The 27,548-nt window shown below is 50.6% G+C and overlaps 1 protein-coding gene across 2 annotated transcripts; it reads left to right on the top strand.

Annotated features, from left to right (window-relative positions):
- The first annotated feature begins 427 nt into the window (after positions 1–427).
- Positions 428–22,549, top strand: Susd3 (sushi domain containing 3). Of its 2 annotated transcripts, none has more exons than XM_004652305.2 (5): positions 428–518; positions 12,519–12,707; positions 13,589–13,736; positions 14,442–14,606; positions 21,963–22,549. In XM_004652305.2, the coding sequence occupies exons 1-5, from the start codon at positions 431–433 to the stop codon at positions 22,156–22,158; spliced, it is 786 nt and encodes a 261-aa protein (XP_004652362.2). In that variant the 5' UTR covers positions 428–430; the 3' UTR covers positions 22,159–22,549. The 2 variants fall into 2 exon arrangements, with proteins under 2 accessions (XP_004652362.2, XP_044986052.1); XM_045130117.1 differs by lacking the exon at positions 428–518 and adding an exon at positions 11,235–11,281.
- The last annotated feature ends 4,999 nt before the right edge of the window (positions 22,550–27,548 follow it).

The raw sequence follows: 27,548 nt of genomic DNA, 5'->3' as shown, positions 1-27,548 counted from the left end.
AGAGAGGGCAAAATGCCCAAGAAGGAGGAGGAGGAGGGGAACTGCGCTGCGCTACGAGGTGAGGGGCCTTTGCATGCCGTGCGGCGGCAGTGAGGAGGTGGCATTTCCTCGTCTCAACCTAGGTGACCCCAGACCCTGAGCACGGCCAGGTGGGAGAGAGGAAGGGACAGCTTTGGGGGGTTCTAACACAGAGGAAAAGCGCGGGAGCAAAAGCCGCGCAGGGACACCTCCCCACTAGACTGACTTCGGAGACTGGGGGCTCAGGCTCCTCGACTTCTGCTATCCCACCTCGGGCCCCAGTCCCGACCCCACCCCGAGGCGTAGGCGGGGCCTGATGGGTTGCGAGTTTGGGGCGGGGCTAACTCCAGCCACGCCCCTCACTGGCCACGCCCCCGCCGCGGGCTCCGCCGACCGTCGCCGTGCGCCCAAGATGCGCGGGCTGGCCGCGACCCTCCGCGGCCGGGCGAAGCCCCGGGGACGGGCCGGGAGCACCACGCTTGCCCCGGGGAACCGTCCAGGTGAGGGCTGGGGGCGCAGGGCCCCGAGGCGGGGGAGGGGCCCGTGCGCTCCTTTCACCGTCGGGAAAGCCGGGGAGCTGCGGGGACGCACAGCCAGGGGGTGTGCCCACCCCCAGGGGGAGGGTGGTCATCCAGCTGAGGGGCTGCGCGTGGACGAACTCTCCCGGTCTTCCGCACGCCCGGACGGTGCCCTGACGTGCCCGAAACCCGGCAGCGAGCGATCTGAAAGCGGGCGGCGGGGGTGGTGGTGGGGGGAGGGCACGTAGTACGTGGGACAGCGCGGAAGTGGGACCCGGCTTCATCTGGCGAGGTGCGCTGCCCAGGGATGGAAAGTGAGAGCTGGGGCACCCTCTCCACGCCCGAGGATGGTGTCGTCCCGGGAGCTCCTGGTGGGCAACCCGGCCTCCCTTTACAGATGGGCACAGTGAGGCTGCGGGACGCGCAGTTTTCTCCGATCACCCGGGCGCAGGGCCTGGGATGGACCTATGTTCTCTAAGGTCAAAGGTCTCCGGAAGGAGAGAGAGTGATTTTTTTTTTTATAAACACGTAATTTCATTAATGTGTTGGGTTGGGGTTCGAACGCCAACTTTGTTCCGTAAATGCTTCTAAACACGACTGAACCGCAAAGCTCCATCATCTATATGCCAAGAGCTCATTTATTTCTTTGGCCACTCCAGAGGTTCTGGGTTTAGCCCGTTCGTGCAGGAGGAAGCTGAGGTCTGGAGGTGGTGGTGAGGAAGGTCTGGGCTCACCGCACGCTGGTGAATGTGGTTGGTTTGGCACCATCCTACCTCGGCCAGTCGCCAGCCCCAGCAGGTGAAGCTAGTTCCCACTTCCTAATTCCAGCCTGGGATCAGAAGTGCTTTTGTCCTGTCTTTGAGGACGACAGGTACTGTTGGGACGGGAGGAAGGGAGATCACCCCAGTGAACCCTACTTCTGTGCATCAGACCGGAGGAGCAAGTGCCACAGGCTAGGTGAGGTCCATAGCCTTGACTAAGGCCAGTTTAAGGCCTTAGGGTGGTTCTTCTGGCTGGGTTTTTGCATACAAATGGCTATTTGCATAGGAATCTCAGTTAGGGGGGTCTCAAAGTCCAGGGACTTGGCTCTTCCTGTCCTGTCTGGCTCAAGGGATCTTTGCTTGTGACCACTAACAGCAAAGTCTTCTCTCAGGGTGTCACCAGCAGGCCCCAGGTTCTGAGCACTTCCAGACACAAGACCTTGTCTAGTCCCCTCTGTGACCTGAAGAGAGTCTCCCTGCTGTTGTTCCTGATTCCCCTTGTGCTAAATGATTATTAGCACTGTATTCCTTTCCCAGGGCTGTGGACATGTCAGGTGGAGTCCAGGGAGGATCTTTGTCTTGCTTTGGTTAATGTCATCATGTGGCACCTCAGTCTCTTGCTCTGTGAAATGGGTTGTGGAGGGAAGTGATGACGCCCTGGCCATTTGGAGACAGTTTGGTATTGTCTTTTAAAAAATCTTTTCAAAATGTATTTTTATTTATTTGCAAGCAGAGAGAGGGGGAGAGAGAGAGAGAGAGAATGGGTTACTTGCCACTACTAACTCCAGATACATGTGCCACTTTGTATATATCTGGCTTTATGTGGGTACTGGAGAACGGTGCCCCAGGCTGTCAGGGCTGCAAACAAGCGCTTGGCATCGCTGAGCCATTTCTCCAGCCCCCACACTGGCATTATCTAAAACAGCAATTGGAGGTTGGTGATAAAGCTCACAGATAGAGCACTTACTTACACAGCATGTGCATGGCCCCAGTGCAGCCAAAAAACAACAACAACAAAAAAGTGAAATAGCAATTGGGATTTGTTATTCAATCTGTGGAATGGGGTAATTACACAGTAGACCAGAGCTATCCTCAGGGTCTGTGGTCTTCCTAGGGGTGGGAGATTGGCTCAGGACTAGACTTTATATGTGGTGTGCCCCCGCTTCATCCCAGCTAGGGTCCCATATCAAGAATGTTGAGTGTTTGGCCCTGGCCCCGCTCCCAGGACCTGCTCCTGCACATCCTAATCTAGGTTTTCCAGGAACACATAGTTCCAAGGGCTGGAGGCCACCCTCTGGCACCCTTAGAGAGGGACCTTGAAGGGTGTGGGAAGGTGAACGTGGGTACACCCAGGCAGCCAGAGGCTGTGTCCATTTGACAGACGAGAAACTGAGGCCCATAAGGAACCAGTGTAAGTCAGCGAGGGGCTTCTCCCCTGGAGACCTGGCTCAGGTCTGCTGCCAGGATGCTTGCTGGAAGAGCAGCTAGATAAGAGGCATGGCTTCCTGCACCTCGTCCACCACCCCACTCCTAGTGATTCGGGTACTTTTCCTCACTTGGAATTATCCCAGTTCTGTTCTGGGAAGAGAGTGTATAGTCTTGGGTGTGGAGCTCAGCCTGGGGGAGCCAAGGTTTGAGGGGTGTCCTTGCCCTCTGTGAGGAGATGGGTGAGAAATCCCTCCAGGGGATTCCCATTTTGCATTTGGTGAAACTGAGGCCCAGTGCAAGAGACTCACTGGCAGAAGGAGATCCAGGCCCACCCACTGACACGCCTGCTGAGGCTGAGCCCAGGGGCTTGCCTCCTCCTTTCCCTGTGGTCTCACAGTCTCTGCCAGCATAAAAGGGAACTTATGAAGAAGGTCAGGGTCAGTGGGCTGTGGGCCCCAGGAAGGACAGAAGGTGCTGGCCTGTGATCCAAGGTTCCAGATAAAAGATTAACAAGCAAGGAACCTTCTTGGGCTGGCTTCAGCAACTGAGGGAGGAGCAGGCTGAGAGAATGGAAGAGCCCCTCACCCAAGGTCAGGCCTTGCCTCCCTCAGGATGGGAGCACAGGCTAGAGACTGTCTGCGCCCTGTCGTCCTCATTCTGTCCCCTGAGCCATGAAGACCAGACTGGGCCTTGTTTGTGGTTAAACCCTTCCCCTCCCCCACCCCGTGGTGCTTTCTCTTCTCTCTTTGAAGATTAACTTCCACATAGTAAACATGGAAAAGCTATCCCACGGGTGTACCTGAGTAAAACGTGTATTAGGACTGAGCCCAGATGGTGAGGGCCCAGAGGCATGGGCGCAGAGAAGGGTTGGGACCCATCTTGGGATGGGGGGCCTGGGGAGGACAGGAAGACACCTGCCTCTAGCTTGGCTTGAGGTTTCCTGCAGCCAGTGCCTTGTATAGGAATGTGGGGGTGCCTTCGAATTCAACAGGGGCATGGGAACTTGCCTGTAGGGACTGGGAGGGGCATCCTTGGGTATATGGGCATTCCGAGAAGAGGAGGGGAAGGTGGAACTTGTAAGGGGAGGGCCTGCAGAGTATGCAGGAAGAACCATGGATCTGCAGGCCGAGTTGTGGGGAGCTCTCTCTAGGAGTGGGTGCCTGTTGTTGATAGCTAAGGGCATGGTTGTCAGAGCTCCCAGCACCCATCTGCCAGGCCCTGGTGATTTCTTGGAACATCCTGCCCTTGAACCCTCTCTCTACCCCTCTCTCTTCCTATCTTACTGCTGAGCGCTGGGATCGCCACACTCAGACAATTTTAGGCTCGGTGCAGCATCTGGCTGTGTCCTGTTAACCCCATCCTTTTTGTTTACTTACAGTACGCCTGGCCAGAACCACACAGGGAAGCAGGGGTCGGGGCCAGGTCCAGCGGGAGGGAAAGCTTACCCCAGCTGCTCACCACAGTCCCTTTCCCCAAATTCTTTCATTTTTGTTCCTGTGGGGGGGGGTGTGTGTATACACATATGCACATGTGTGTAGAAGCCAGAGCAGTACATTGGATGTCCTGTGTCACTCTTTCACCTTATTTCCCCGGAGACAGAGTCTCTTACTTGGAGCTCCCTGTGGGTTTTTTTTTTTGTTGTTGTTGTTTTATTTTGTTTTCTGAGGTAGGGTTTCACTCAGACCTGGAATTCACTCTGTAGCCTCAGGGTGGCCTCGAACTCACAGCGATCCTCCTACCTCTGCCTCATGAGTGCTGGGATTAAAGGCGTGCGCCACCACGCCTGGCTCCCTGCGGTTTATTGGTTTGTTTGTTTTTGTTAAGCTGGCTGACTAGTGATCCCCTGCCTTGGGTTCTCCCGTTTCCACTCCACTCAGCACTGAGGTTACATGTACTGCCATGCCTAGCCTTTTATGTGGGTACTGGGGCTCGAACTGCGGTCCTTGTGCTTGGGCAGCAAGTGCTCTTGTCCACGGAGCTCCCTCTCCATCCCTCCATTTTGCTGTCAATGGAAGAATGATATTCAGTAACTAATACGACTCTCTGCCCCTTGAGTCCCCTGGTTGGCTGGCTAGAAGTGCAGGTGCCATTTTCAGGACCAGGACTGTACTGGATGCCCTCTCACTATGCAGAGGCTCTGAGAGGCTGACACCAAACCCTACCAGGTCCCTTCTCTCCGTGTGCAGCTCTGAGCCACTGTCCTTTTTGCTGGGCTCACACTGCAAATGGCTTTGTGCTTATATCTCGCTCTTCAATATGACAGTGCATCCTGGGCTTTATAGGTCTTTAACAGGACAACACATCCTGGGCTTCATAGGCCAGTGTGGCTAAGGGCTTTAGTACAACCCTTCTTCAGTTGTGGGTGGCGACTGACTTAACCCTTCATCTCCCATGTTCGCGGAGCGCGCGGTGACCAGGGCAGGAAATCTGTCCTTTAAGACGCACAGCCGCCTGGGTTGAGCTGCTGTGCCAAGGCTTGCGCTTGTCAGCTGAAGACAAGCGTCGTTCCCCCTCCCCCAGCAGAACCCTTCACACACAGCACAGGATGTGGCTGTTGACAGAAGTGTGAACTTAGTGGGGACATCTCTGTGCCCCACCCAGTCCCCACCATGTCGTCCATGCTGCTGCTACCAAGACGCACTAAGCGGAAGTGGATGGTGGTGGTTTCCTTGTTGGGCCACAGACATTTCACCCAGGCCTCCCTCCACTGTCCGCGGTGGAGGGAGACACAGATACAGAGCAGGAAGCGACAGGGATGCCCCAGTGGATAAGGACCCCACCAACCATCCTGTCTCCTCTGCTGCCCTGCGTGCACCGAAGGCCACAGCCTGTCGCGTTCTTGTGTGGTGACTTTTGTCTTCTGTTCGTGGCCACCCTCACCTTCCAGGACCCTTTTTTTTTTTTTTTTTGAGGCAAGCCCAACAGACTGACTTTTTCATTTATTTTATTTTATTTTATTTTATTTTTTCTTCGAGGTAGGGTCTCGCTCTAGTGCAGGCTGAGCTGGAATTCACTCTGCATTCTCAGGGTGGCCTTGAACTCACTGCGATCCTCCTACCTCTGCCTCCCAAGTGCTGGGATTAAAGGCGTGCGCCCCCACGCCCGGCTCCAGACTTACCTTTTTTAAATAAGACACAGAGAGAATTGGTGTTCCAGCCACTGCAGTCGAACTCCAGACACCTGCGCGCCACTTTGCGCACGTGCAACCTTGTGTGCTTGCATCACTGTACGTCCGGCTTATGTGGGACCTGGAGAGTTGAACATGGGTCCTTAGGCTCTGCAGGCAAGTGCCTTAACCGCTAAGCCATCTCTCCAGTCCATGCCAGGGCCTTTTTGGAGGAAGTTGTAAAGGGTGAACAACTCATGGCTATCTGTGGCACAGACCCTGCGGGTGGGCGGCTGTGGGCACGCTCACCCACCCTGCCCTGCCGTTGCTGCTCCCTGGCCTCTCTGGCTGATGGCAGGGTGGGGAGTGTGAACTGCTTCGCCCCTGGCCCAGCTGCAGAAGAATGCAGAAGTTACAGCTCTAAATTGAGCACTGGGAAGTATTGGCTGCCCGACGTCCTGGGCAAGGGCTCCTTAGCTGCCCAGCTGTGTCTACCACAACTCCAAAATCTTATGTTCACCTACCAGCCTGGTTGGAGGGATAGTACAGGAGCCATAGCCCAGAACCTGGCCGAGCGGGGCACACTTGTTAATCTGTGTGGTCTTTCTTTCGTGTTCTGGTGTCTTTGGATACCTAGCTGGTACTTCATGAGGTCAAATCCTGGGGTCCGGGTGACCCAAGGCCAGTGAGGACTAACCCAGGGTTACAGGATAATGGCTCAGGTTAGGCGTTTAGAACTGTACCCGGTACAGGGGGTGCTCTGTAAACCTGCTGCTGTCCTGCCTATCCCCACACCCTCATCAACCTGGTTGGCTGGCCTTTTTTTTTTCTTTAATATTTATTTATTTGAGAGAGAGAATGGGCACGCCAGGCCTTCCAGCCACTGCAAACGAACTCCAGATGCATATGCCACCTTCTGCATCTGGCTTACATGGGTACTGGGGAATTGAACCGAGGTCCTTTGGCTTTGCAGGCAAGTGCCTTAATTGCTAAGCCATATCTCCAGCCCTGGCTGGCCTTTTAAAAAGATATTTTATTTTTATTTATGAGAGAGAGAGAGAGAGAGAAAAGAATGGACACACCAGGTTCTCTAGCTACTGCAAATAAACTCCAGACACATGCACCACCTTGTGCTTTATGAGGCTACTGGGGAATCAAACCCAAGTCCTTAGGCTTTGCAAGGAATCTCTCTAGCCTACAAGTGCCTTTAACTGCTGAACCATCTCTTCTGCCCCTTCCTCTATACTTTTGATAGCATCATTGAGCTGTAATATACATAACATTAACAAGTCACCCTCTGAAAGAATGCTACCCAGGAGCTTTCAGAGGTACAGCCACACCTCAGTAAGTTGTAGACTGTTGTCATTCCCTCAGAAGACCCTAGGGCTATGTAGATGGCTCAGCAGTTGAGAGTATTTGCTACCTAAGCATGAGGATCTCTCAGGCTTGAGACTGCCAAGTTCAATCCCCAGCACCCACGTAAAAAGCTGGGCATGGGGCTGGAGAGATGTCTTAGTGATTAAGGCACTTGCTTGTAAGGCCTAAGGACCTATGTTCAACTCTCCAGATCCCACATAAGCCAGACACAATGGTGAGGCAAATAAGGTCAAACATGCCCACTAGGTGGCTCAAGCGTCTGGAATTCCATTGCTGTGGCTGAGGCTCTGGCACACCAATTCTTTCTCTCTCTCTAAAAACAAATTTTTTAAATAGTTGAACATGGTCATGCATGCCTGTAACCTTGGCGCTGAGAGGGGTGGAAACAGGAGCATCACTGGGGTTCCTTGGTCAGCTAGCCTAAGCAAAAATGGGGAGCTCCAGGTTCAATGAAAGACTGTCTTAGGGAAATAAGATGGAAAGGAAATAGAGGACATCAGCTGTCTTTCTTTGTCTTCCGCAGTGTGTGCACAGGGCACGTGCATATGCACGTGCAAGTGCGCGCGCGCGCACACACACACACACACACACACACATGCCAGAAAAAAAAATAGATAATGGGGGCTGGAAAGATAGCTCAGTGGACTCATGTTCGATTCCCCACTACCCACATTCGGTCAGATGCACAAAGTGGCACATGTATCTGGAATTCGTTTGCAGTCACAAGAGGCCCCGTTGCAACCATTCTCATTGTCATCATTTCTCTCTCTCACTCAGTCTCTCTCTGCTTGCAAATAAATATTTTTTGAGGCAAGCCCAGCAGACTGGCCTTTGTTTTTTTTTTTTTTATGAAAGAGGGTGAGAACAAGAGCCCACGCAAGACAGAATTGGCATTCCAGAGCCTGTAGCCACTGTAATTGAACTCCAGACGTGTGTACCACTTTATGCATCACCTTGTGCGTCTGGCTTACGTAGGATCTGGGGAGTTGAAACCTGGGTCCTTAGGCTTCCAAGGCAAGCGCCTTAACTTCTAAGCCATCTTTCCAGCCTGAAAATATTTTTTCCCTATCTTTATGTTTACTTTAATTTTTAAAATTTTATTTTTAATTTTTATTAACATTTTCCATGATTATAAAAAAATATCCCATGGTAATGCCCTCCCTCCTTCCCCCCTGACACTTTCCCCTTTGAAATTCCATTCTCCATCATATTACCTCCCCATCTCAATCATTGTACTTACATATATACAATATCAACCTATTAAGTACCCTCCTCCCTTCCTTTCTCTTCCCTTTATGTCTCCTTTTTAACTTACTGACCTCTGCTACTAAGTATTCTGAAAATTTTTTTTTTACAAAAAAGATAATGAGGTCCGTCAGATACCACACTCCCCTGCCTTTCTCCATCATTGTCTCTGGGTCTCTGTCCCTCTGCGGAGGCAGACAGGCAGGCACAGAGAGATGCCTAGGCAGTTGCTTCTGCAGGTACCTGGTGGCCTGCCTTTGCCAGGCATGTGCTCTTCAATGCAGCCACACTTAATCCACACACAGAGCAATGGTGCTCCTGGGTTGGTGCTCCACAACTCAGGGTCCATCCCCAGGAGAGCAGAAGGAAGAAGCTCTTGCACATGGGCTTGTGACATCTCAATGATGTCCTAAACATACTTTTTTTTTAAAAAAAATTTTTTTTGGTTTATTTTTATGTATTTATTTGAGAACCACAGACAGAGAAAAAGAGGCAGAGAGGGAGAATGGGCGCACCAGGGGTTCCAGCCACTGCAAACGAACTCCAGATGCATGTACCCCCTTGTGCATCTGGCTAACGTGGGTCCTGGGGAATCGAGCCTAGAACTAGGGTCCTTAGGCTTCACAGGCAAGCGCTTAACCGCTAAGCCATCTCTCCAGCCCACTTTTTTTTTTTTCAAAGAGAGAGTGAGAGAGAGAGAGAATTGGCACACCAGGGCCTCAGCACTGCAATCGAATGCCAGACGCTTGTGCCACCTAGTGGGCATGTGCAACCTTGTGCTTGCCTCACCTTTGTGCATCTGGCTTTATGTTTGATCTGGAGAAAGATGAAATGTGGGTCCTTCAGCTTTGCAGGCAAGCACCTTAACTGCTGAGCCATCTCTCCAGCCCCTAGACGTTCTTTCACATAGAAAATTGCGGTGCCCACCAGCAAGGAGCAATGAAACACTAAGGGCTATGGCACTAGCAAGCAGCGCAAGGCAGGAAGCCACCCACCCTTGTGTGCATAGCCCGGTGACTTCCAGGTGTGCCCACCCAGAGAAGCCGGACATGGGAGCACACGCTGTGTCTCTGTGTGTGAGTGGACTTCTTCTCGCCGGGCACTGCATCGGTCATGTGACAGTGGCGCTGTGTGGCCTCAGGAAGTGACTTCACTCCTCAGTGTGTGCACTGATCAGATGGGTTTATGATGATTTTATGGGTGTGTCACGGTTGTGGCTGATGAATTAATGTGTAAGGCCTGCACATTAGTGTCCAGCACATAGTAATTCCATATACATGATGACTGTTGCCACTATCCTTTCATAAAAGATCTTGTGATAGTCATTTTATCCTGAGCATCTTTCTGTGTACATGGATTTTTCTCATACAGGAGTGTTCAGAGGCACATGTGTGGAGACTAGAGGACAGCCCTGGGAGTCATTCCTCAGGCACTCTCTACTTTTTTTTTTTTTCCTTCATTTTTTTATTTATTTGAGAGTGACAGAGAGAGAAAGAGGCAGGTAGAGAGAGAGCAAATGGGCACACCAGGGCCTCCAGCCACTGCAAACAAATTCCGGACACGTGCGCCCCCTTGCGTATCTGGCTAACATGGTCCTAGAGAATCGAGCCTCCAACTAGGGTTCTTAGGCTTCACAGGCCAGCGCTTAACCACTAAGCCATCTCTCCAGCCCTGTCTACCTTTTTTTGATAGTGGATCCCTCTTTGGCCGGGAGCTCACCAAGTCGGCTTGACTGATTGGCCAATGCGCCCGAGGGCCCCACCTGCCTCTGCCTTCCCAGCCTTGGAATTGTAAGCCCATGCTTCCATGCCCAGCATTTTGTGTGGGCTCTGGGTGTCAAACCCATGCTTGTGAGGCAAACGCTTTACCCACTGCGACATCTTCCTAGCCTGTTTTCTTTTTCTTTTTTTTTTTTGCGTGGGTGAACGTGGGCATGCACGTGCCATGATGTACCTGTGGAAGTCAGAGAACAGGCTCGGGCGTTAGGCTTCACCTGCCACCTTGTTTCCCAGTGTCTCCTCGCCCACGAGACTCTGGATGATTCTCCTGCCTCTCCCTCCCTACGTGCCCGGATGTATGCGCTGGGGTTATAATTATAGACACTTGTGTTACAGCATCTGACTTTATGTGGGATCTGAACTCACAGACTAAGGCTTGCACGGCAAGCACTGGATCCATTGAGCCGTCTCCCCAACCCTGTTTCCTTGTTTGTTTTTGTTTTGATTGAGACTGAGGTCTCACTTGGTTGCTGAGGCCAGCCTTCAGCTTCTGGGTTCCCTCGGTCGTCCAGCTTCAGCCTCTGAGTAGCTGGGACTCCAGGTTGAGTGTCCCAGCACCAGATTTTCTGGGTCCTTATTTAAAGACAGCATGATCACCACTGCATTTTGTTGTCGTTTGTGGTACTTATTGGTTCTGAGATTGGCACATTAGTGCCAGGAAACTGAGGTGCTTTCCAACTTCCTGCCCTTGTACATCTGTGAGGAGAACATCCTGGTGCCCAGAAGGCAGCAGATTCTTCCCATTGGCTAAATTCTTGTGCGCATGTCAGACACAAGCCCCCTTAGGACATTCACTCAGCGCCACCTGGGAAGATTTGGCTTTCATTCCCACCCAGGGAGTCACTGCCTTCCCTGTAGGTTATTGGGTTCTACAGTATTATTACCATTACTCTGATGTTGAGGACTGAACCCAGCCAGGGCTTTGACCATGCTAGGCAAGTGCCCTAACACTAAACTATAGCCTCAGTCCCCTTTTTCTGTTTCTCTTAGCCACCTCAGTGAGGGAAAGATGAACTGACATTGGAATGGGTTTCTTGACTTACTGTGTGGGTAAGCATGTTTTTGTGCCTGTATCTCCTGTGAATTGCTGCTCATGTTAGTTCAATTTTAAAAGAAAGTTAAGTGTTTAACTTGCTGATGTACAGTAGCTCCTTGAAAAGTCAACGTATTGGACCTTTGTTTTGCTTTCCAAATACTTTTTTTGTTTGTTTGTTTTTCGAGGTAGGGTCTCACTCTAGCCCAGGCTGACCTGGAATTCACTATGTAATCTCAGGGTGGCCTCAGACTCACAGCGATCCTCCTACTTCTGCCTCCCGAGTGCTGGGATTAAAGGCATGCACCACCGTGCCTGGCTCATCCAAATACCTTTTTTTGTTTTCTTGTGTGTGTGTGTTGGGGGTGCCTGTATGGGTGCCAGAGATCAATGTAGGTCAATATCAGGTGTTTCCTTAGTCACTGTTCACCTTTTTAAATTTTTATTTTATGACAGTGAGAGAGAGAGAGAGAGAGAGAGAGAGAGAGAGAGAGAGAGAGAGAGAGAGAGAGAACTGGAACACCAGGGCCTCAAGCTACTGCAAATCGAACTCCAGATGCATTTGCTACCTTTTGAGCATGTGCAACCTTGTACATATGTGTCACCTTGTGCATCTGGCTTACATGGGTTCTTAGGAGTTGAACCTGAGTCCTTAGGCTTTTCAGGCAAGCACCCTAACTGCTAAGCCATCTCTCTAGCCCCACCTTACTTTCTTTTCTTTTTGTTGTTTTTTTTTTTGTTTTTGTTTTTTGAGGTAGGGTCTCACTGTAGCTCAGGCTGACCGGGAATTTACTATGTAGTCTTAGGGTAACCTCAAACTCACGGTGACCCTCCTACCTCTGCCTCCCGAGTGCTAGGATTAAAGGCGTGCCCCACCACACCGGGCTCCCACCTTACTTTTTGAAACAGTGTCTCTTGCTGAACCTAGAGCTCAGTGATTTATGAAACACAGTTCCTCATGCAGCAGACACTTTGACCACTGAGTCATGTCCCCCGTCAAGTCTTTCTCCCCTCTCCCTTGGCCTGTACCCTCTTCTCCTTCCCTCTCCCTCTTGCCCTAAGCCTTAAGAGCTTAGGTGATTATGCTTACTGCTTTTTCAGCACCACAGTCCTCAGAACATCTAGATTTTACTCAACCATCGACCTCGGCTTGGTTTCTGTGCCTGGAGGGCCTCCCTGCACCCACCCCTGGGTTGGCAGCCCAGTCTCTGCCTCCTGCCCAGTGCCCAGCCTCATACCCTCCTCTCTCCTCAGGCACATGCACTCTCCTGCAGCCGCCCCCACGGGGCACCTTGCAAATCCTCCGTGGAAATGGCACTTCTGTGGGGACTGTGCTTGTGTTCCACTGTCCCTCTGGCCACCAGATGATAGGGTCCGGACTCCTCACCTGCGCCTGGACGGGAAGCCTCGCTGATTGGTCTTCAGGGATCCCGTTGTGCAAAGGTAAGGCCCCCCTCTCCTGAGCTGCCAAACGGGGAAGTGGGAGTCCTAGATCCTGCCTATCGGCTATTTATTATTCATTGACTTATTATCTATTATATTTATTATTATTAATATTACTTATTAGTATTAAACTAGGCTGGCATTTAAGGTGCCATCTCCTCAGCTGATGGCTTGCTGCCTACCGTGACTGACGAGCCCTCTGGGCTCCTGAGTGCCCACTCCAGGCCTGGCCCTGGCTTCCGATCCTGTGCTGAGATGGTGTCTCGGTCCCTTGTCACTGTCTTTATCTACCAGTGGTGAGAACACAGGCGTGTCATCACAGGAAACTGGAGCCTTGATTCTGGAGGGCCAGCGTCTGGCTGAAAGCAGGGGAGAGGGGGCTGGGGAACACGTGAGCCATGCATATTAGGACGCTGGGGTCTCCTCCCCCAGAATATTCCTAAAATATTCTGATGGAACATTCCTAAATTACTCTTAGTACCTGATGGAAAGGGCTCCGAGGGCACCACGTCTGTCACCCGGCTGGTCTGCACAAATGCCCTTCTACTGCCAAGGGTTGCTGTTTCCCTTAAATTTGCTCAGGTGGTGGTAGGTAGGAAGGAGTCAAGGCAGCTACCACACTACTCCTTGTCAAGCACCCTGACACCCCCCAGCTCAGATGCCCCCTTTGTGGAGAAAACCGTTCCCGATGGAGAACCCTCCAGACCGTTGCCTCGGTTACCAGTGCCTCTCTGCTCCCCACCTCTCCACATGGAACTCACTGAGGTGTCAGCACCTGGCCCCCTCTCCCAGCCCACTCCCCCTCCACCCCCCCCCCCATCCTGAGCCTGGAAGGTCTGGACAAACTGCCAGGAGCCGCTTGGTGTCTGTCTCCCTGTCAGCCGTGCCACCACACGAGACGTTCGGCTTCAGGGTGGCGGTGATCGCGTCCATCGTGAGCTGCGCCATCATCTTGCTCATGTCCATGGCGTTCCTTAGCTGCTGCCTCCTCAAGTGCGTGAAGAAGAGCGAGCAGCGGCGAGCCAACAGGTATGGTGGCCTGGTGGCCTTGGGTCCTCCCCCGAAAGGGGGATTTGCACCGTACATAGTGTAGGTCACGCCTCCTGCCACAGTACTAGGACAGCGCATGGGGGGACACACGGGGTGCCCTGATGGGTAGGAGAGTCCTCCACTCACCCTCGTGATGGAGGCTGGGGTACATGGCCCAGTGGGGCCACCTCCAGGTTGAGGGGGCCACAGGGGACGTCTTACTGAGCCTGCCTACAACACGCTCTGAGGCGTTCGCGGCATTTGGGGCTGCTGTGGGTGCCCCCCCCCTCCAACTTCAGGCAGGTGTCACTGTCTCCTGGCAGGTGTGGATTACAGGTGTATTCCACCACACAATGGTAACTTCTTGTTATCACTGTCATTTTGCGCAAGGCACACGCTGCCTTAAACTCTCCACTTTAGCCTTTTGTCCTGTGGCACTGACGTCACTCACAGTGTCCTGCGGCCAACACTTCCCAGTGCTAGAACTTTCCGCCTCCTGTTTCCTCAACGCCTGTCATTGGATCCCAGCCACACTCCTGCTGGTCAACAGTGGCAGGGACGGAACTGTGTATGCGGAGCCTGTACCCAGATGGCCCCCTGCCTGGCTGCTGCCGCCGCCACCCCGAGGCTGTGCGGAGTGCTTTTCTGCATCTGGAGGACAGGCGCCCGTGGCTCCCCCCCTCATCCTGAGCTCTTTCCCCCCAGGACGGCACAGCTGTGGTACCAGCTGAGAGGCGAGGACCTGGAGACCGTGCAGGCCGCCTACCTGGGCGTCAAGGGACACAACCACCACCCCAGCAGCAGTGGCGGAGGCAGCAAGCCAGGGCGGCAGCAGCACAGCCAGGCCCACGACAACCGCAGCTTTGCCGTGTGGGTTGCCAGGGTCACAGGCCGGGACGTGGGGGGCTGCGGAACTTTCCCCAGTTGTGTCAGGTCCTGAGGTCCCTGGCACTCTTGTCTTCCTGGGAACTCAGCTCGCAGTCCTAGAGCAAGGGGCCGTGGGGCGTGTCAGCTGTCCTGCCCAGTGTGATCTTCTGGAGCCAGCCGACACTGCAGGGACCTACGCTGGTGCTTGCTACTGTGCCAAGTTGCTGAGCCTGGTGCTGTGTGCTAAGTTACCCAGCCTCTTTCCCATTCTCTCCCTGTCTAGGTCTTGGCTTTCCTACCCTTTCTCTTTCTTTCTTTCTTTCTTTCTTAATACACACATACTTTTTTCTCCCCTGAATAATAAGTGCATTCCCCCCCCTTTTTTTTTTTTTTTTTGTTTTTGAGACAGGGTCTCACTCTAGCTCAGGCTGACCTGGAATTCACTCTGTCTTCTCAGGGTGGTCTTGAACTCATGGAGATCCTCCTACCTCTGCCTCCTAAGTGCTGGGATTAAAGGCATGTGCCATTACGCCTGTCCCCCTCCCCACCCCACATTCACTTAAAAAAAGTATTTATTTATTTGAGAGAGAAGTGAGAAGAGAGAGAAAAAGAGGAAGAGGAAGATAGAGAGAATGGTCATGCCAGGGCCTCCAGCCACTGCAAATGAACGCCAGACACACGTGCCATCTTGTGCATCTGGGTTAGGTGGGTACTGGATGTGGGTCCTTAGGCTTCGCAGGCAAGTGCCTTAACTGCTAAGCTATCTCTCCAGCCTTTTTTTTTTTTTTTTTGAGATAAGAGTCTTGGCCCAGTGTGGTGGCACACACCTTTAATCCCAGCACTTGGGAGGCAGAGGAAGGAGAATCACTGTGAGTTTGAGGCCACTTTGAGACTACATAGTGAATTCCAGGTTAGCCGGGGCTAGAATAAGACCTTACCTAGAAAAAGTCTTGTATAGCTCAGGCTGGCCTCAAACTTGCCATGTAGCTGAGGATAGCTTTGATAATTTTTAAAACTTGTGTGTGTGTGTGTGTGTGTGTGTGTGTGTGTGTGTGTGTGTTCATTCACATGTGTGTGCTAGGGCCTCTTGCCATGGCAAACAAGCACCAGATGGCTTGTGCCACCTGTGGCATCTGACTTACATGGGTGGCTGGGGTTTTAAAATCAGGCCAGCAGGGTTTGCAATCAAGTGCCTTTAACTGCTCTGCCATCTTTACAGCTCCTATTTTTTTTAAGTGTGTGTATGTGTGTACGCACATGCACACACACACGTGCTCATATGTGCCCAACACAGTCCATCTAGTTTGAGGCAGGGTCTCGTTCACCGTAGCCAACGCCAGGCTAGCTGACTCCCAAGCTTCTAGAGATTCTCCTGTCTCCATGTCCCATTTTGCCATAGGAACAATGGGATTATAGACATGCATTACTGTGTCCAGCTTTGTGTGGATTCTGGGCATCCAGACTTACAGCCTCACACATGCACAGTCAGCACTTCCCCTGCTGAGTCCTCTCCCTGGCCTTGACTTTGAATTTCTGATCTTCTTTCCTCCACCTTCCAAGGGCTGGCTTGCAGGCAAGACCACTGGCCCCAGTTTGGTGCTGGGGATTGCGCTCAGGGCTTCTTCCATGCTAGGTGACTGCATCCCTAGCTTGACACTGCTTTTCTGACCCTCAAGTCTGACTACCCTAATAGCGCGTGGCTCCTGATGCGTGGAGAGCGACACCAGGAACCCTGCTAGCATTGGCACATCTGCTTTGTGCATACGCCTGCCAGGTGTCTGAGCTCTTTGCCTGAACTTTCGTCCTTTGTGCTGTGGCCTCCTAAGGGCTCTGGGTGGAAGTCTCCTTCAGGGATCTGTCGAGGCCTGGCGTGTTTTCAAACCCCCATACTGGATCCCCATGTGCTGTTGGCCGCACGGCCTCCCTGTGAGGTTACGGCCATGCCACACTGCCAGCCATCTTGTGTGTCCTGTTTCACGGCACCATACAGGTTACCTGGGTTCAGGTGTCCTTGGCCTGAATGAGAGCTCAGCGAATAGTGGCTATCACTGTTATTACCATTCCTGCCTTTCTTTTTCTTTTTATATTTTTTTTGTCCATTATTTATTTATTTATTTGAGAGTGACTGCTACAGAGCGAAAGACAGATAGAGGGAGAGAGAGAGAGAGAATGGGCGCGCCAGGGCTTCCGGCCACTGCAAGAGAACTCCAGATGCGTGCGCCTCCTTGTGCATCTGGCTAACGTGGGTCGTGGGGAATCGAGCCTCGAACCGGGGTCCTTAGGCTTCACAGGCAAGCGCTTAACTGCTAAGCCATCTCTCCAGCCCCTGCCTTTCTTTTTCTATTGTGTATGCAATGACATGTGTGCAGGCATGTGTGTGTCATGGTCCATGTGTAGATGTGGGGGTCCTTGCCTCTCACCTTGTTTTGAGGTAGGGTCTCTCATTCACAGCTGTGATCACCCGACAAGTTGGCTTCAAGCTCCTCTCGGCTCCACCTCCTCTTTTTTCTATAGAATTTCTGGGACTGCAGGTGCTCATGTTGTGTGGGGGGCTTCACGTAGGTTCTGGGGATCTGAACTTGTGTCATCAGGCTTCCTTCAGCAAGCGCTGTACCCACTGGGCTGTTTCTCCAGTCCCACCCTTATCTTTCTGGCACAGAGGAGGAAAATGAAGCGGGATGATGGTGGCCTGTGTGGCTGTCTGTCATACATAGTGCACCAAGTTTGATTGCATGGAAAGAATCCTTTTTTTTTTTTTTTTTTTTGGTTTTTCGAGGTAGGGTCTCACTCTGGCTCAGGCTGACCTGGAATTCACTATGTAGTCTCAGGGTGGCCTCGAACTCTCGGCGATCCTCCTACCTCTGCCTCCCGAGTGCTGGGATTAAAGGCGTGCGCCACCACGCCTGGCTTTTTATTTTTTTTTAATACATTTTATTTATTTACTTATTTGAGAGAGAGAAAGTGGGCATGCCTGAGCCTCCAGCCACTGCAAACAAACTCCAGACACATGTGCCCCCTTGTGCATCTGGCTTACATGGGTCCTGGAGAATTGAACCAGGATCCTTTGGCTTTGCAGGCAAAGGTCTTAACTAGTCAGCCATCTCTCCAGCCCAAGAATCCATTTTCTTATCTCCTTAAGTATAGGATGTCAGAACCTCTTTGAGACTTTTCCAGTTAGTAATGACACATTCCTGATGACAATGGTGAATCAAGAACTTCTGAATAATTTTTTTCTTCCTCTACCTTCCTCCCTTCCTTCCTTTTTCTTTCTTTCCTCTTCTGTTTTCTTTTTTTTTTGTTGTTGTTGTTTGTTTGTTTGTTTGTTAGGGTCTCACTCTATCTCAGGATGACCTGGGATTCAAGCTGACCTCAAACTCACAATGATCTTACTACCACCTTCCAAGTGCTGGAATTACAGGCATGAGCAACCCTAAATCTTATTTTGTTGCCATGGAGTCTTACTGTGTTACCTAAGCTGTCACTAAACTCCTAGGCTGACATGATTCCCCTGCCTCAGCCTTCCGAGTTACTGGGACTTCAGACACATGCCCCTGACTCTGTCTCTTTTTATTTTTTTTTTAATATATTTTATTTATTTATTTGAAAGAGAGAGAATGGGTGCACCAGGGCCTCCAGCCACTGCAAACGAACTCCAGATGCTTGCACCCCCTTGTGCATCTGCTTACGTGGGTCCTGGAGAATTGAACAGATATCCTTTGGCTTTGCAGGCAAATGCCTTAACCACCACGCCATCCCTCCAGCCCTGTTTCTTTTTCTTGAGGCATCATTTTTGAGCTGCTCTTAAAGAGTGGATTGTTTAGACCAAAGAGTCTGAATATTTTTGTTTTTTAAGGTAGGGTCTCTCTCTAGCCCATGCTGACCTAGAATTTACTCTGTAGTCCCAGGCTGGCCTTGAACTCATAGCAATCCTCCTACCTCTGCCTCCCAAGTACTTGGATTAAAGCCATATGTCAACACATCTGTCTCAAGAATCTGAATATTTTAATTCTTTCTTCCATGCGGTATTCAAGTTAGGTCCACCATATCTTATAAGGACCATGACCTCAGAGAGTTAATAGTTTATTTGCTTTTTTTTTTTTTTTTTCGAGGTAGGGTCTTACTCTAGGCCAGCCTGAAACTCACTGTATAGTCTCACTCAGGGTGGCCTTGAACTCACAGTGATCCTCCTACCTCTGCCTCCCGAGTACTGAGGTTAAAGGCATGCACCACCACGCCTGGCTTGCACTTGCTTATTTTGCAGGTGTACATTTCCTTGGCATCCTTACTTACCAGTGAGAAGGAATACTTACTCCAGACTTCCTCCCCATGGCATTGCCGTGTGAGTTCTTTTGGCTCCCTGCAGTGACTGTTAGTGCTTTTCCTATGGGCGTGGGAGCTCAGGATACAGGAGATGGGTTGCCTTGCAAGCTGGCTGCAGGTGTTTCTAACAGGCACTTTCCTTGCTTATTTTAATCTGGCTGGGAATGTTTTGGCTAATGCATCTCTATTTTTTATTGCTTTTTCTTTTATTTTACTTATTTATTGTGTGTGTGTGTGTGTGTGAGAGAGATAGAGAGAGAGAGAGAGAGAGAGAGAGAGAGAATGGGTTTACCAGGGCCGCTAGCCACTGCAGATAAACTCCAGACGCATGTGCCACCTTGTGCATCTGGCTTATGTAAGATCTGGGGAACTGGACCTGGGTCCGTAGGCTTTGCAAGCAAGCACCTTAACTGCTAAGCCATCTCCCCAGCCCTGCATTTCTATCTTTATGGTCAGGTTTCTTAGGTAGGTTTCAAGCTTCCATTGCTTTCCATCCTGTGATAATCTTTCTATGTTACAGCGCCTCCTGTGTCCTAATTAGGAAAAAGGCAATAGGATGGGGAGGCCTAATTGCTATGCTACCTCTTTTTTTTCTTTTTCTTTCTTTTTTTGGGGGGTGGGGGTTTCCAGGGAGGGTCTCACTCTAGCACAGGCTGACCTGGAACTCACTATGTAGTCTCAGGGTGGCCTCGAACTCACAGTGGTCCTCCTACCTCTACCTCCCGAGCGCTGGGATTAAAGGCGTGCACTACCACGGCTGGCACTAGTTGCCACCTCTTAAAGCAACCTGGTGTTGTGGGCAAGGGCAACATGGCTTCACCGGCTGAAGTGTAAGGCTTAAGAAAGCCTGGGGGTACTGTCGGGGGCCACATTTTCTCTGTCCCTGTCCAGCTATTGACCTTGGAGACTACTGCTATAGATGGTCAACGCACGACTTCTTGCAAGAGTGGTCAGAGAGCTGCATGGTAGTGGGGAAGCTGATCACTTCCCCTGGGGAGAGGGAGAGAGCTTTGTTTGGGAGGGATGCCTTGAAAGGGCTGTGACAGGATGGGGGGAACTGGCTGGGGTCCACTCTTGAGAGTCAGTTCTAGTTGGTGTAGCTCAAGATGTAGGAAGTTGGGCTAGGGTGCTAGCGTGAGGAACCAGTTTGATCCCTGAAATCCACATTGAAAAAAAAAAAAAGGCTAGCGAGATGGCTTAGTGGTTAAGGCACTTGCCTGCAAAGCCTAAGGACCCAGGTTCGATTTTCCAGGTCCCACGTAAGCCAGATGCACATGGTGGTACATGTATCTGGAGTTCATTTGCAGTGGCTAGAGGCCCCTGGCACATCCTTCACACTTTCTCTCTCTCTCTCTCTCCCTCCCTCCCTCTCTCTGTCTCTAGTAAATAAATAAATAAAAATAAAATCTTTAAAAAAAAAAAAAAAAAACAGAGCCGGGCATGGTGGTGCACACCTTTAATCCCAGCACTTGGGAGGCAGAAGTAGGAGGATCGCTGTGAGTTCAAGGCCACCCTGAGAGACTACATAGTGAATCCCAGGTCAGCCTTGGGCTAGACTGTGACCCTACCTCGAAAAACAAACAAACAAACACAAAAATAGATGTGACATGGAGATCCTTGACCAACCAATCTAACCTAATTGGTGAGTTCCAAGGCCAGTAAGAGAAAAGGCTCTTTGTCAAAAAAAAAAAAAAAAAAGGTAGATGGCCAGGCATGGTGGCACATGTCTTTAATCCCAGCACTCGGGAGGCAGAGGTAGGAGGATCACTGTGAGTTCGAGGCCACCCTGAGACTACATAGTGAATTCCAGGTCAGCCTGGACTAGGGTGAAACATTACCTTGAAAATAAAAATTATTAAGCAAAAAAGGCAGGCAGTCCATGGGAAATAACATTCATGGTTGTCCTTTGGCCTTTGCACATATACATGCAATCCTGTACACACACAAGAGACAGGAAGTAGGAAATGAAGTGAGAAGGGGCCCAGAAAGGAAGCAGAGCTGCTCCTGGAAGCTTTCAGCCAAGTCTGCCCTGCATGGTGGAGGGAGAGCCCTGAGTCCCCTGTCCTTGGGTTCCTAGGTGGAGCGGCATGCAGTCGCACACAGGTAGTGTGTTGCAAGCTGGGTTTCACTCACTTGGCTCAAGCATCTAGTTCAGTTGCAAAGTCTGAACTTAGCTGAGCATGGTGGAGCATGCCTTTAATCCCGGCACTCAGGACACTGAGGCGGGAGGCTCTTCATGAGTTTGAGGCCGGCCTGGAGCTACAGAGTAAGTTCCAGTTCAGCCTAAACTAAAGTGAGACTCTGTCTCGAACCCCCCAACAACAACAAGAAAGTCTGTCCTTGTCTCCTAAACTACCTTACTAATTAATGAATTGATCCATTCACTTATTCATGTGGCTACTTTTGCTTAATTCCTCTACTTCCTGGAGTTGTCCTGGGAATGAGGTGTGGGTGGGAATGGTGATCGGAGAAGGCTCCCAGGTGTGGGAAGGCTGGGGGTGGGGGGTGCGATGGGACAGAGCAGAGGCCCCACCTGTAGAAGCCGTGGATGGAGTGGGGCCAGTCAGGTGGGTGGGACAAAGGTCTGGTCAGCCTGGAGAGTGATTGGCTTGTGTGTGGAGCATAGAGTAGCTTAGGGGCTTTGAGGATGTGGAAGGGTATTCATCAAAGGGGACAGACTTGGACAAGGAGGAGGTACCCTCCCCTGGATACTCCTGGTTCTCCACATCCTTTATCTGCTTGACTCCTGTGGTTTATTCGTATTCTGGGTCAGCCCTATAAAGGTCCTCCTACCCCTTCCGAAGGTGACCAGAACCTCCCTCGGTGGTGTGGGCGAGGAAGTTGAGGAGGAACCTGCTATGGCCTGTATGCCAGGGCATGGGGTAGATGGCTCCTGGAAGGAGGAAGTAGAACCATAGCCCTTCCTTGGGGAAAGCCATCTATATCAAGTCCACTGAAGGCTCAGGACTGGGTCCCCTGTGGGTCAGGCTAAATCCCATTTCTTCTCTTCCCCCAACTCATTGCTTCCTGTCCCCACAGAGACCTCAGTGACGGCATCAGAGAGCTGGCCAGTGTGACCCATGGTGTGGACAAAGACCCCTGGACTTCTAGGCCGGGTGCTCCGGGCTCCAGTGACCCCTCTAGCTCCCCGTGCACCTGCATGGTGGTCCACACGGTGAACTCAATGGGACCACCAGGAATGCCCACAAGGCCTTCGGTATACCTCCCAGGATGACCTCACCAGCTGGTGGCCTGCATCACAACGCATGTCCAGCTGGAGACGGGTCTGGTCATCTCCAGGTGTAGGGAGCCCATGGGGATCAAGCTTGCCCTGAAGGTGGTCTGTCTGCATCCGCTCACTGGACGGCTGCTGGACAAACGTGGTTCAGTAGCCACCCTTCAACCAGCGTTCTTTTGAAGAGACTGCAAGACATTTTAAACAAGTACGATGTTGCATAGTAAAATAAAAGTAAATGGTAATAAGGCACTTTTCAGCAACTCGGCATTTCCTGGGCCTATCATAGATGTGCTGCCTGGGCTGAAAAGACCAGTAAGTTCTATTACATCTCTCTGGGTCAATGAGGCTCAGCTTTTGAAACAACCAACCTTGAAGTCTTGGATTCAGACCACCCGTTTATTTCCTTCTCACAGTATGGGACTATCTCATAGGCCTCTGCTCCGTGGGATCTCCCCAGGGCCCTATCCTAATGCAAGTGTCCCCAATTCTTACAGCAGAGGAAGGGAATACCAGAAGCAGGGAGGGGTCTTATACCAGCTCCATGTTGCTCTGGTCTAGAGGGAAGTCACGTAAGTTCTGCTCATGAGCTGAACAGTGTGATCTCACCTAAGCTACTATAGCATCAGGGCTCTCCTCCAGGTGAGACAAGGGAGAAGAGCCAGAACTAGCCACCTCAGGGTGGCATGTCACACGGCTTTTCACTGTTTCCCATCCTCTCTGGCCAGGTTCACCTGGGTTGAATTTCATAATGGTGAGACTCACCATTTCAGTGGCTCTGAAAGCAAACTCACTAAAGACAAGACCAGGTGCATTCAGGGTGGCATGGCCATACCCTAACTTACTAAAGAAACTTGAGGGCTGGAGTGATGGCTTAGCAGTTAAGCACTTGCCTGTGAAGCCTAAGGACCCTGATTCAAGGCTCAGTTCCCTAGGACCCACGTTAGCCAGATGCACAAGGGGGCACATGCGTCTGTAGTTTGTTTGCAGGGGCTGGAGGCCCTGGTGTGCCCATTCTCAATCTATATCTGCCTCTTCCTCTCTGTCACTCTCAAATAAATTAAAAAATAAAAATACGCAACAACAAAAAAAAGCACTTGAGTTGGCCCCTGGTCCTGGAATGGTGCTATGTGAACCGTCAGGGGACCTGTAAGGTTATAGAATTGGGCACAAAGGAGTCATTCAGAGTGTCCCCCCAGAAGGGGAACAATCGTTGGGGGAAAATCATGCCTCCTGAGCTAATTCCTTGCCAGTTTGGTTTTCTATTGCCCCATACAAAATCTCACCAAAACATCATGGCTTAGCGTCAGTGGCCACCATGACCTGCTCTTTTTTGTACGTGTGCCTATGCATGTTCCTATGTGTGGGGACACACGTGGAAGCCAGAGGGTGACATTGGGTTGTTCCTTGATTGCTGTCTCTCTTTCTTGGGGAGGCAGGGTCTCTTACTTGAGCTCAGAGCTCGCAGACTTGGCTACTGGAGCTAGCCAGCTTGTACCAGGAATCACCTGTCTGTGCCTTTCAAGCAGTAGGATGACAAGCTGGTCACCACCCCTGCCCAGCACTTACGGGGATCCGAACTGAAGCCCTCATGCATGCCTGCTGGGAGCTTTATCCGCAGAACCATCTCCCTCCTCCCTCCCTCTCCTGCTGCTTTCTCAGTATTAAGAGCAACTCTGCTCTACACTGCAGTTACAGCTGGGCAGTGCCGAGGTGGAATCATCCAGAAGTGCTTTCACTCACACCTGGCAGTTGATACTAAGCTTTTTATCTGGGGCTCTCTGTTAACACACAGGGTGACCTGAACTTCTCCCTAGCTGGCTTCAGGAGGAAGCATCCCAAGTAACAGGAACTTGAGTGGTCTTTCCTTCAGCCCAGGTCCGAGCCACGCTGTCACACGACTCAGATATGGATGTCCTCAGATTCCACAAGCTCAGCGCAGCCAGAGGACCCTGAGTCTTCCTCCCTCCCATCCACAGGTCCAAATGAAGGACTCTTCCCTTCCTCAGACCCCTCAACTAGTCCTTAGTAGGTCCTGAGAAAGGCTCAGCCTCCAGGCCCATCCAGTACAGCATGTGGTAGTATAGTGGTAAGCATTCTAGAACCTTCTAGACTCCAATGGTTACCAGCCCAAGGCTCCCTTCAGGTGGCCCTACTCAACTCTTAAGCCTGCCCAGGAGTTATTTTCATACTATGGCCTGAGGGTTTTTTTTGTTTGTTTGTTTTAAATATATTTATTTATTTGCAAGCAGAGAGAGATAGAGAGACAGAGAATGTGTGCACCAGGGCCTTCAGCCACTGTAAACTAACTCCAGGTACATGCGCCACTTTGTGTATCTGGCTTACATGGGTACTAGGGAATTGAGCCTGGGTCATCAAGCTTTGTAGACAAGCACCTTAATTGTTGGGTCATCTCTCTGGCCCTTTTTGTTTGGATTTTTGAAGTAGGGTCTCATCTAGCCCAGGCAGACTTGGAACTCACAGTGATCCTTCTCACTCAGCCTCCTGAATGCTAGGATTAAGGGTGTGTGCCACCACAGCCAGCTGCAATATATATATGAAAATATACATAACATAAAATGTGCCATTGCAGCCGGACATGGTAGCACTTGAGAAGCAGGGGAAGAAGGACTGAGAGTTTGAGGCCAGACTGGGCAACATAGCAAGACCCTGTTTCAAAGCAAAACCAGCTATCCTTTTAACCATTTTTGTGTTGTGTGTGAGTCCATATGCCACAGCATGAGAACTACGGCGCATGTGTGGAGGTCACAGGCCAGTCCTCATCTTCTCCTTGCTGGAGGGAAGACCTGCTTCTCACCAACTGTGTTTACTAGGCTAGCTGGCCTGAAAGCTTGTATAGTAGATTCTCCTGCTTCTGCCTCTCGTTTGTCCATAGGCATTCTGGTATTACAGCATCCGGCTTCTTCAAAATACTTTTATTTATGTGTGTGTGTGTGTGTGTGTGTGTATGTATGGGGCTTCTGTTTGTTTTTTTTAATGTGGGTTCTGGGGATCCAAATTTAGGCACTTGTGGGGCAAGTGTTTCATCCATTGAGCCATCTCCCCAGCCCATTTTAATCATTTTGAAGTATGTAATTCAGTGGCATCAAGTGTAGCCATGATCACCATCCACCACCAAAGCTTTTCATCTCCTGTTAAACAATAATCCAACTCTTGCCACTACCATTCTACTTTTCTGTTTTTATGAGTTCAACTGTACTGAAGACATGACATAAATGGAATCAACGGCAGAGCTTTTGTCCTTGTTACTATTTCACTTAGCACAGTGACTGCAAGAGGTCTTCCACATATCATGAGTCAAAATTTATTTCCTTTTTTTAAATTTATTTTATTTTATTTATTTGAGAGCGGCAGATAGAGAGAGAAAGAGGCACATAGAGAGAATGGGCGTGCCAGGGCCTCCAGCCACTGCAAACGAACTCCAGACGCGTGCGCCCCCTTGTGCATCTGACAAACGTGGGTCCTGGGGAACCGAGCCTCGAACTGGGGTCCTTAGGCTTCACAGGCAAGCGCTTAACTGCTAAGACAACTCTCCAGCCTTTTTTTTTTTTTTATATGTGTGCTTGTGTGTCCATTGCATGTGGAGGCCAGAGGACATCCTTAAGTGTCACACAGGTACCGTCCACTTTTGAGACAAGGTCTTTCACTGGTCTGGAACTCGTCCATTAGGCTGGACTAGCTTGACCAGCAAGCCCCAGGAACCATCTCCACTTTGCCAGTGCTGGGATTAGAAATATGTGCCACCATGCCTGGCCATTTTCTTTTTGTGTGTGTGCTGGGGATCAAACTCATGTCTTCAGGAAAGCAAGACAAGTAATATACTGACCCAGCCATTGTCCCAACCTTCTTTTTACTTTTTTTTTTTTTTGAGAGTCTCATGAAGTTGTCCTGATTGGTCTTAATATCACAATCCTCCCTCAGCCTTCCAAGTAGTTGTACCTTTTTTTTTTTTAATCAAGGTAGGGTCTTGCTCTAGCCCAGGCTGTCCTAGAATTAGTCTCAGGCTGGCCTGGACTCACAGTGATCCTCCTACCTCAGTCTCCCGAGTGCTGGGATTAAAGGCGTGCGCCACCACACCCAGCCTCCAAATAGTTGAACTTACAGTCCCGAGTCATTTGTTTTGAGCTAGGTAGCTCACTAAGGTCCCCAGGCGGCCTCTATGCCCAAGTGAACCTCCTACTTGAGCTTTCAAGTAGTTGGGACCATCTATACCTCTGTACCACCACATCACACCCTGATCAGCTTTAAGAAGTATTGTTATTAATATATAATCAAATAATTATTAAATTATTATTTTTTAATACTGTACTTATTTATTTATTTGGGAGAGAAAGAGCATCAGGGCCTCTAGCCACTGCAAACAAACTTCAGATGTATGTATCACCTTGTGCATCTAGTCTAACGTGGGTCCTTGGGCTTTACGGGCAAGTGCCTTAGCCACTAAACCATCTCTCCAACGCCCCCCCCCCGCCTTTTTTTTTGAGGTAGGGTCAAATGTAAACCCAGGCTGGCCTGGAACTCCTGATCCCCCTGCCTCCATCATTTGAGTGCTGAGATTGTAAGTACATACCACCACTCCCAGTTTATGTGGTGCTGGGAATGGGACACCCAAGGTTTCCTACATGCTGGCGAGCACTCTGTTGGTGTAATTGTATGCCATAGACTGGAAGATAGAGATTTGTGTAGTTCGGTGATAGCGTCTCCTGGGAATCTGGCAAAGTTCTCCCTGCTGGGTCCTGCTCAAGGGAGGACATCACTTGGTAAGAAAGAGTAAACTTTTTTTTTTTTTAATAACAAAGCCATTTCCTGATAATTTGTTAATCCACTAATCTATTAATTCACAGATGGATTAATCCATGGGATTCAGCAGAGCTCTAGTCACCTCACAGATGTATGGCCACACCTTTGAATACCTCACAATGAAGATTAAATTTCAGTATGCGTATTGGTGGTGAAATTCAAACTCTAGCAGTTGATTTAGCCAGAATCCTCCTTGATCTCTCCCCTACCACTTTACCACTTTTCTTTTCCCTTTTTCCTTTTTTTTTTTTTTTTTTTTTTTTTGAGGTAGGGTCTCGCTCGAGCCCAGGCTGACCTGGAATTCACTATGTGGTCTAAGGGTGCCCTCGAACTCACTTCTATCCTCTGACCTCTACCTCCCGATTGCTGGGATTAAAGGTGGGTGCCACCACACCCAGCACCACCTTTCTCTTGACACAAACTTTCATGTAGCCCAGGCTGCCCTCAAACTTGCTATGTAGCCAAGAATGACCTTAAACTTCTGATGCCCCTGTCTTCACCTCCTGAGTGCTAAGATTACAGGCACCCACCACCACACCCAGTTTAGTTAGTGCTGGGGATCAAACCCA

Source organism: Jaculus jaculus, chromosome 11 (genome assembly GCF_020740685.1).
Source record: "Jaculus jaculus isolate mJacJac1 chromosome 11, mJacJac1.mat.Y.cur, whole genome shotgun sequence".
NCBI classification, from domain to species: Eukaryota; Metazoa; Chordata; class Mammalia; order Rodentia; family Dipodidae; genus Jaculus; species Jaculus jaculus.
Note: the sequence above shows the minus strand (reverse complement) of the source record. Positions and strands in the feature narration are given on the sequence as shown.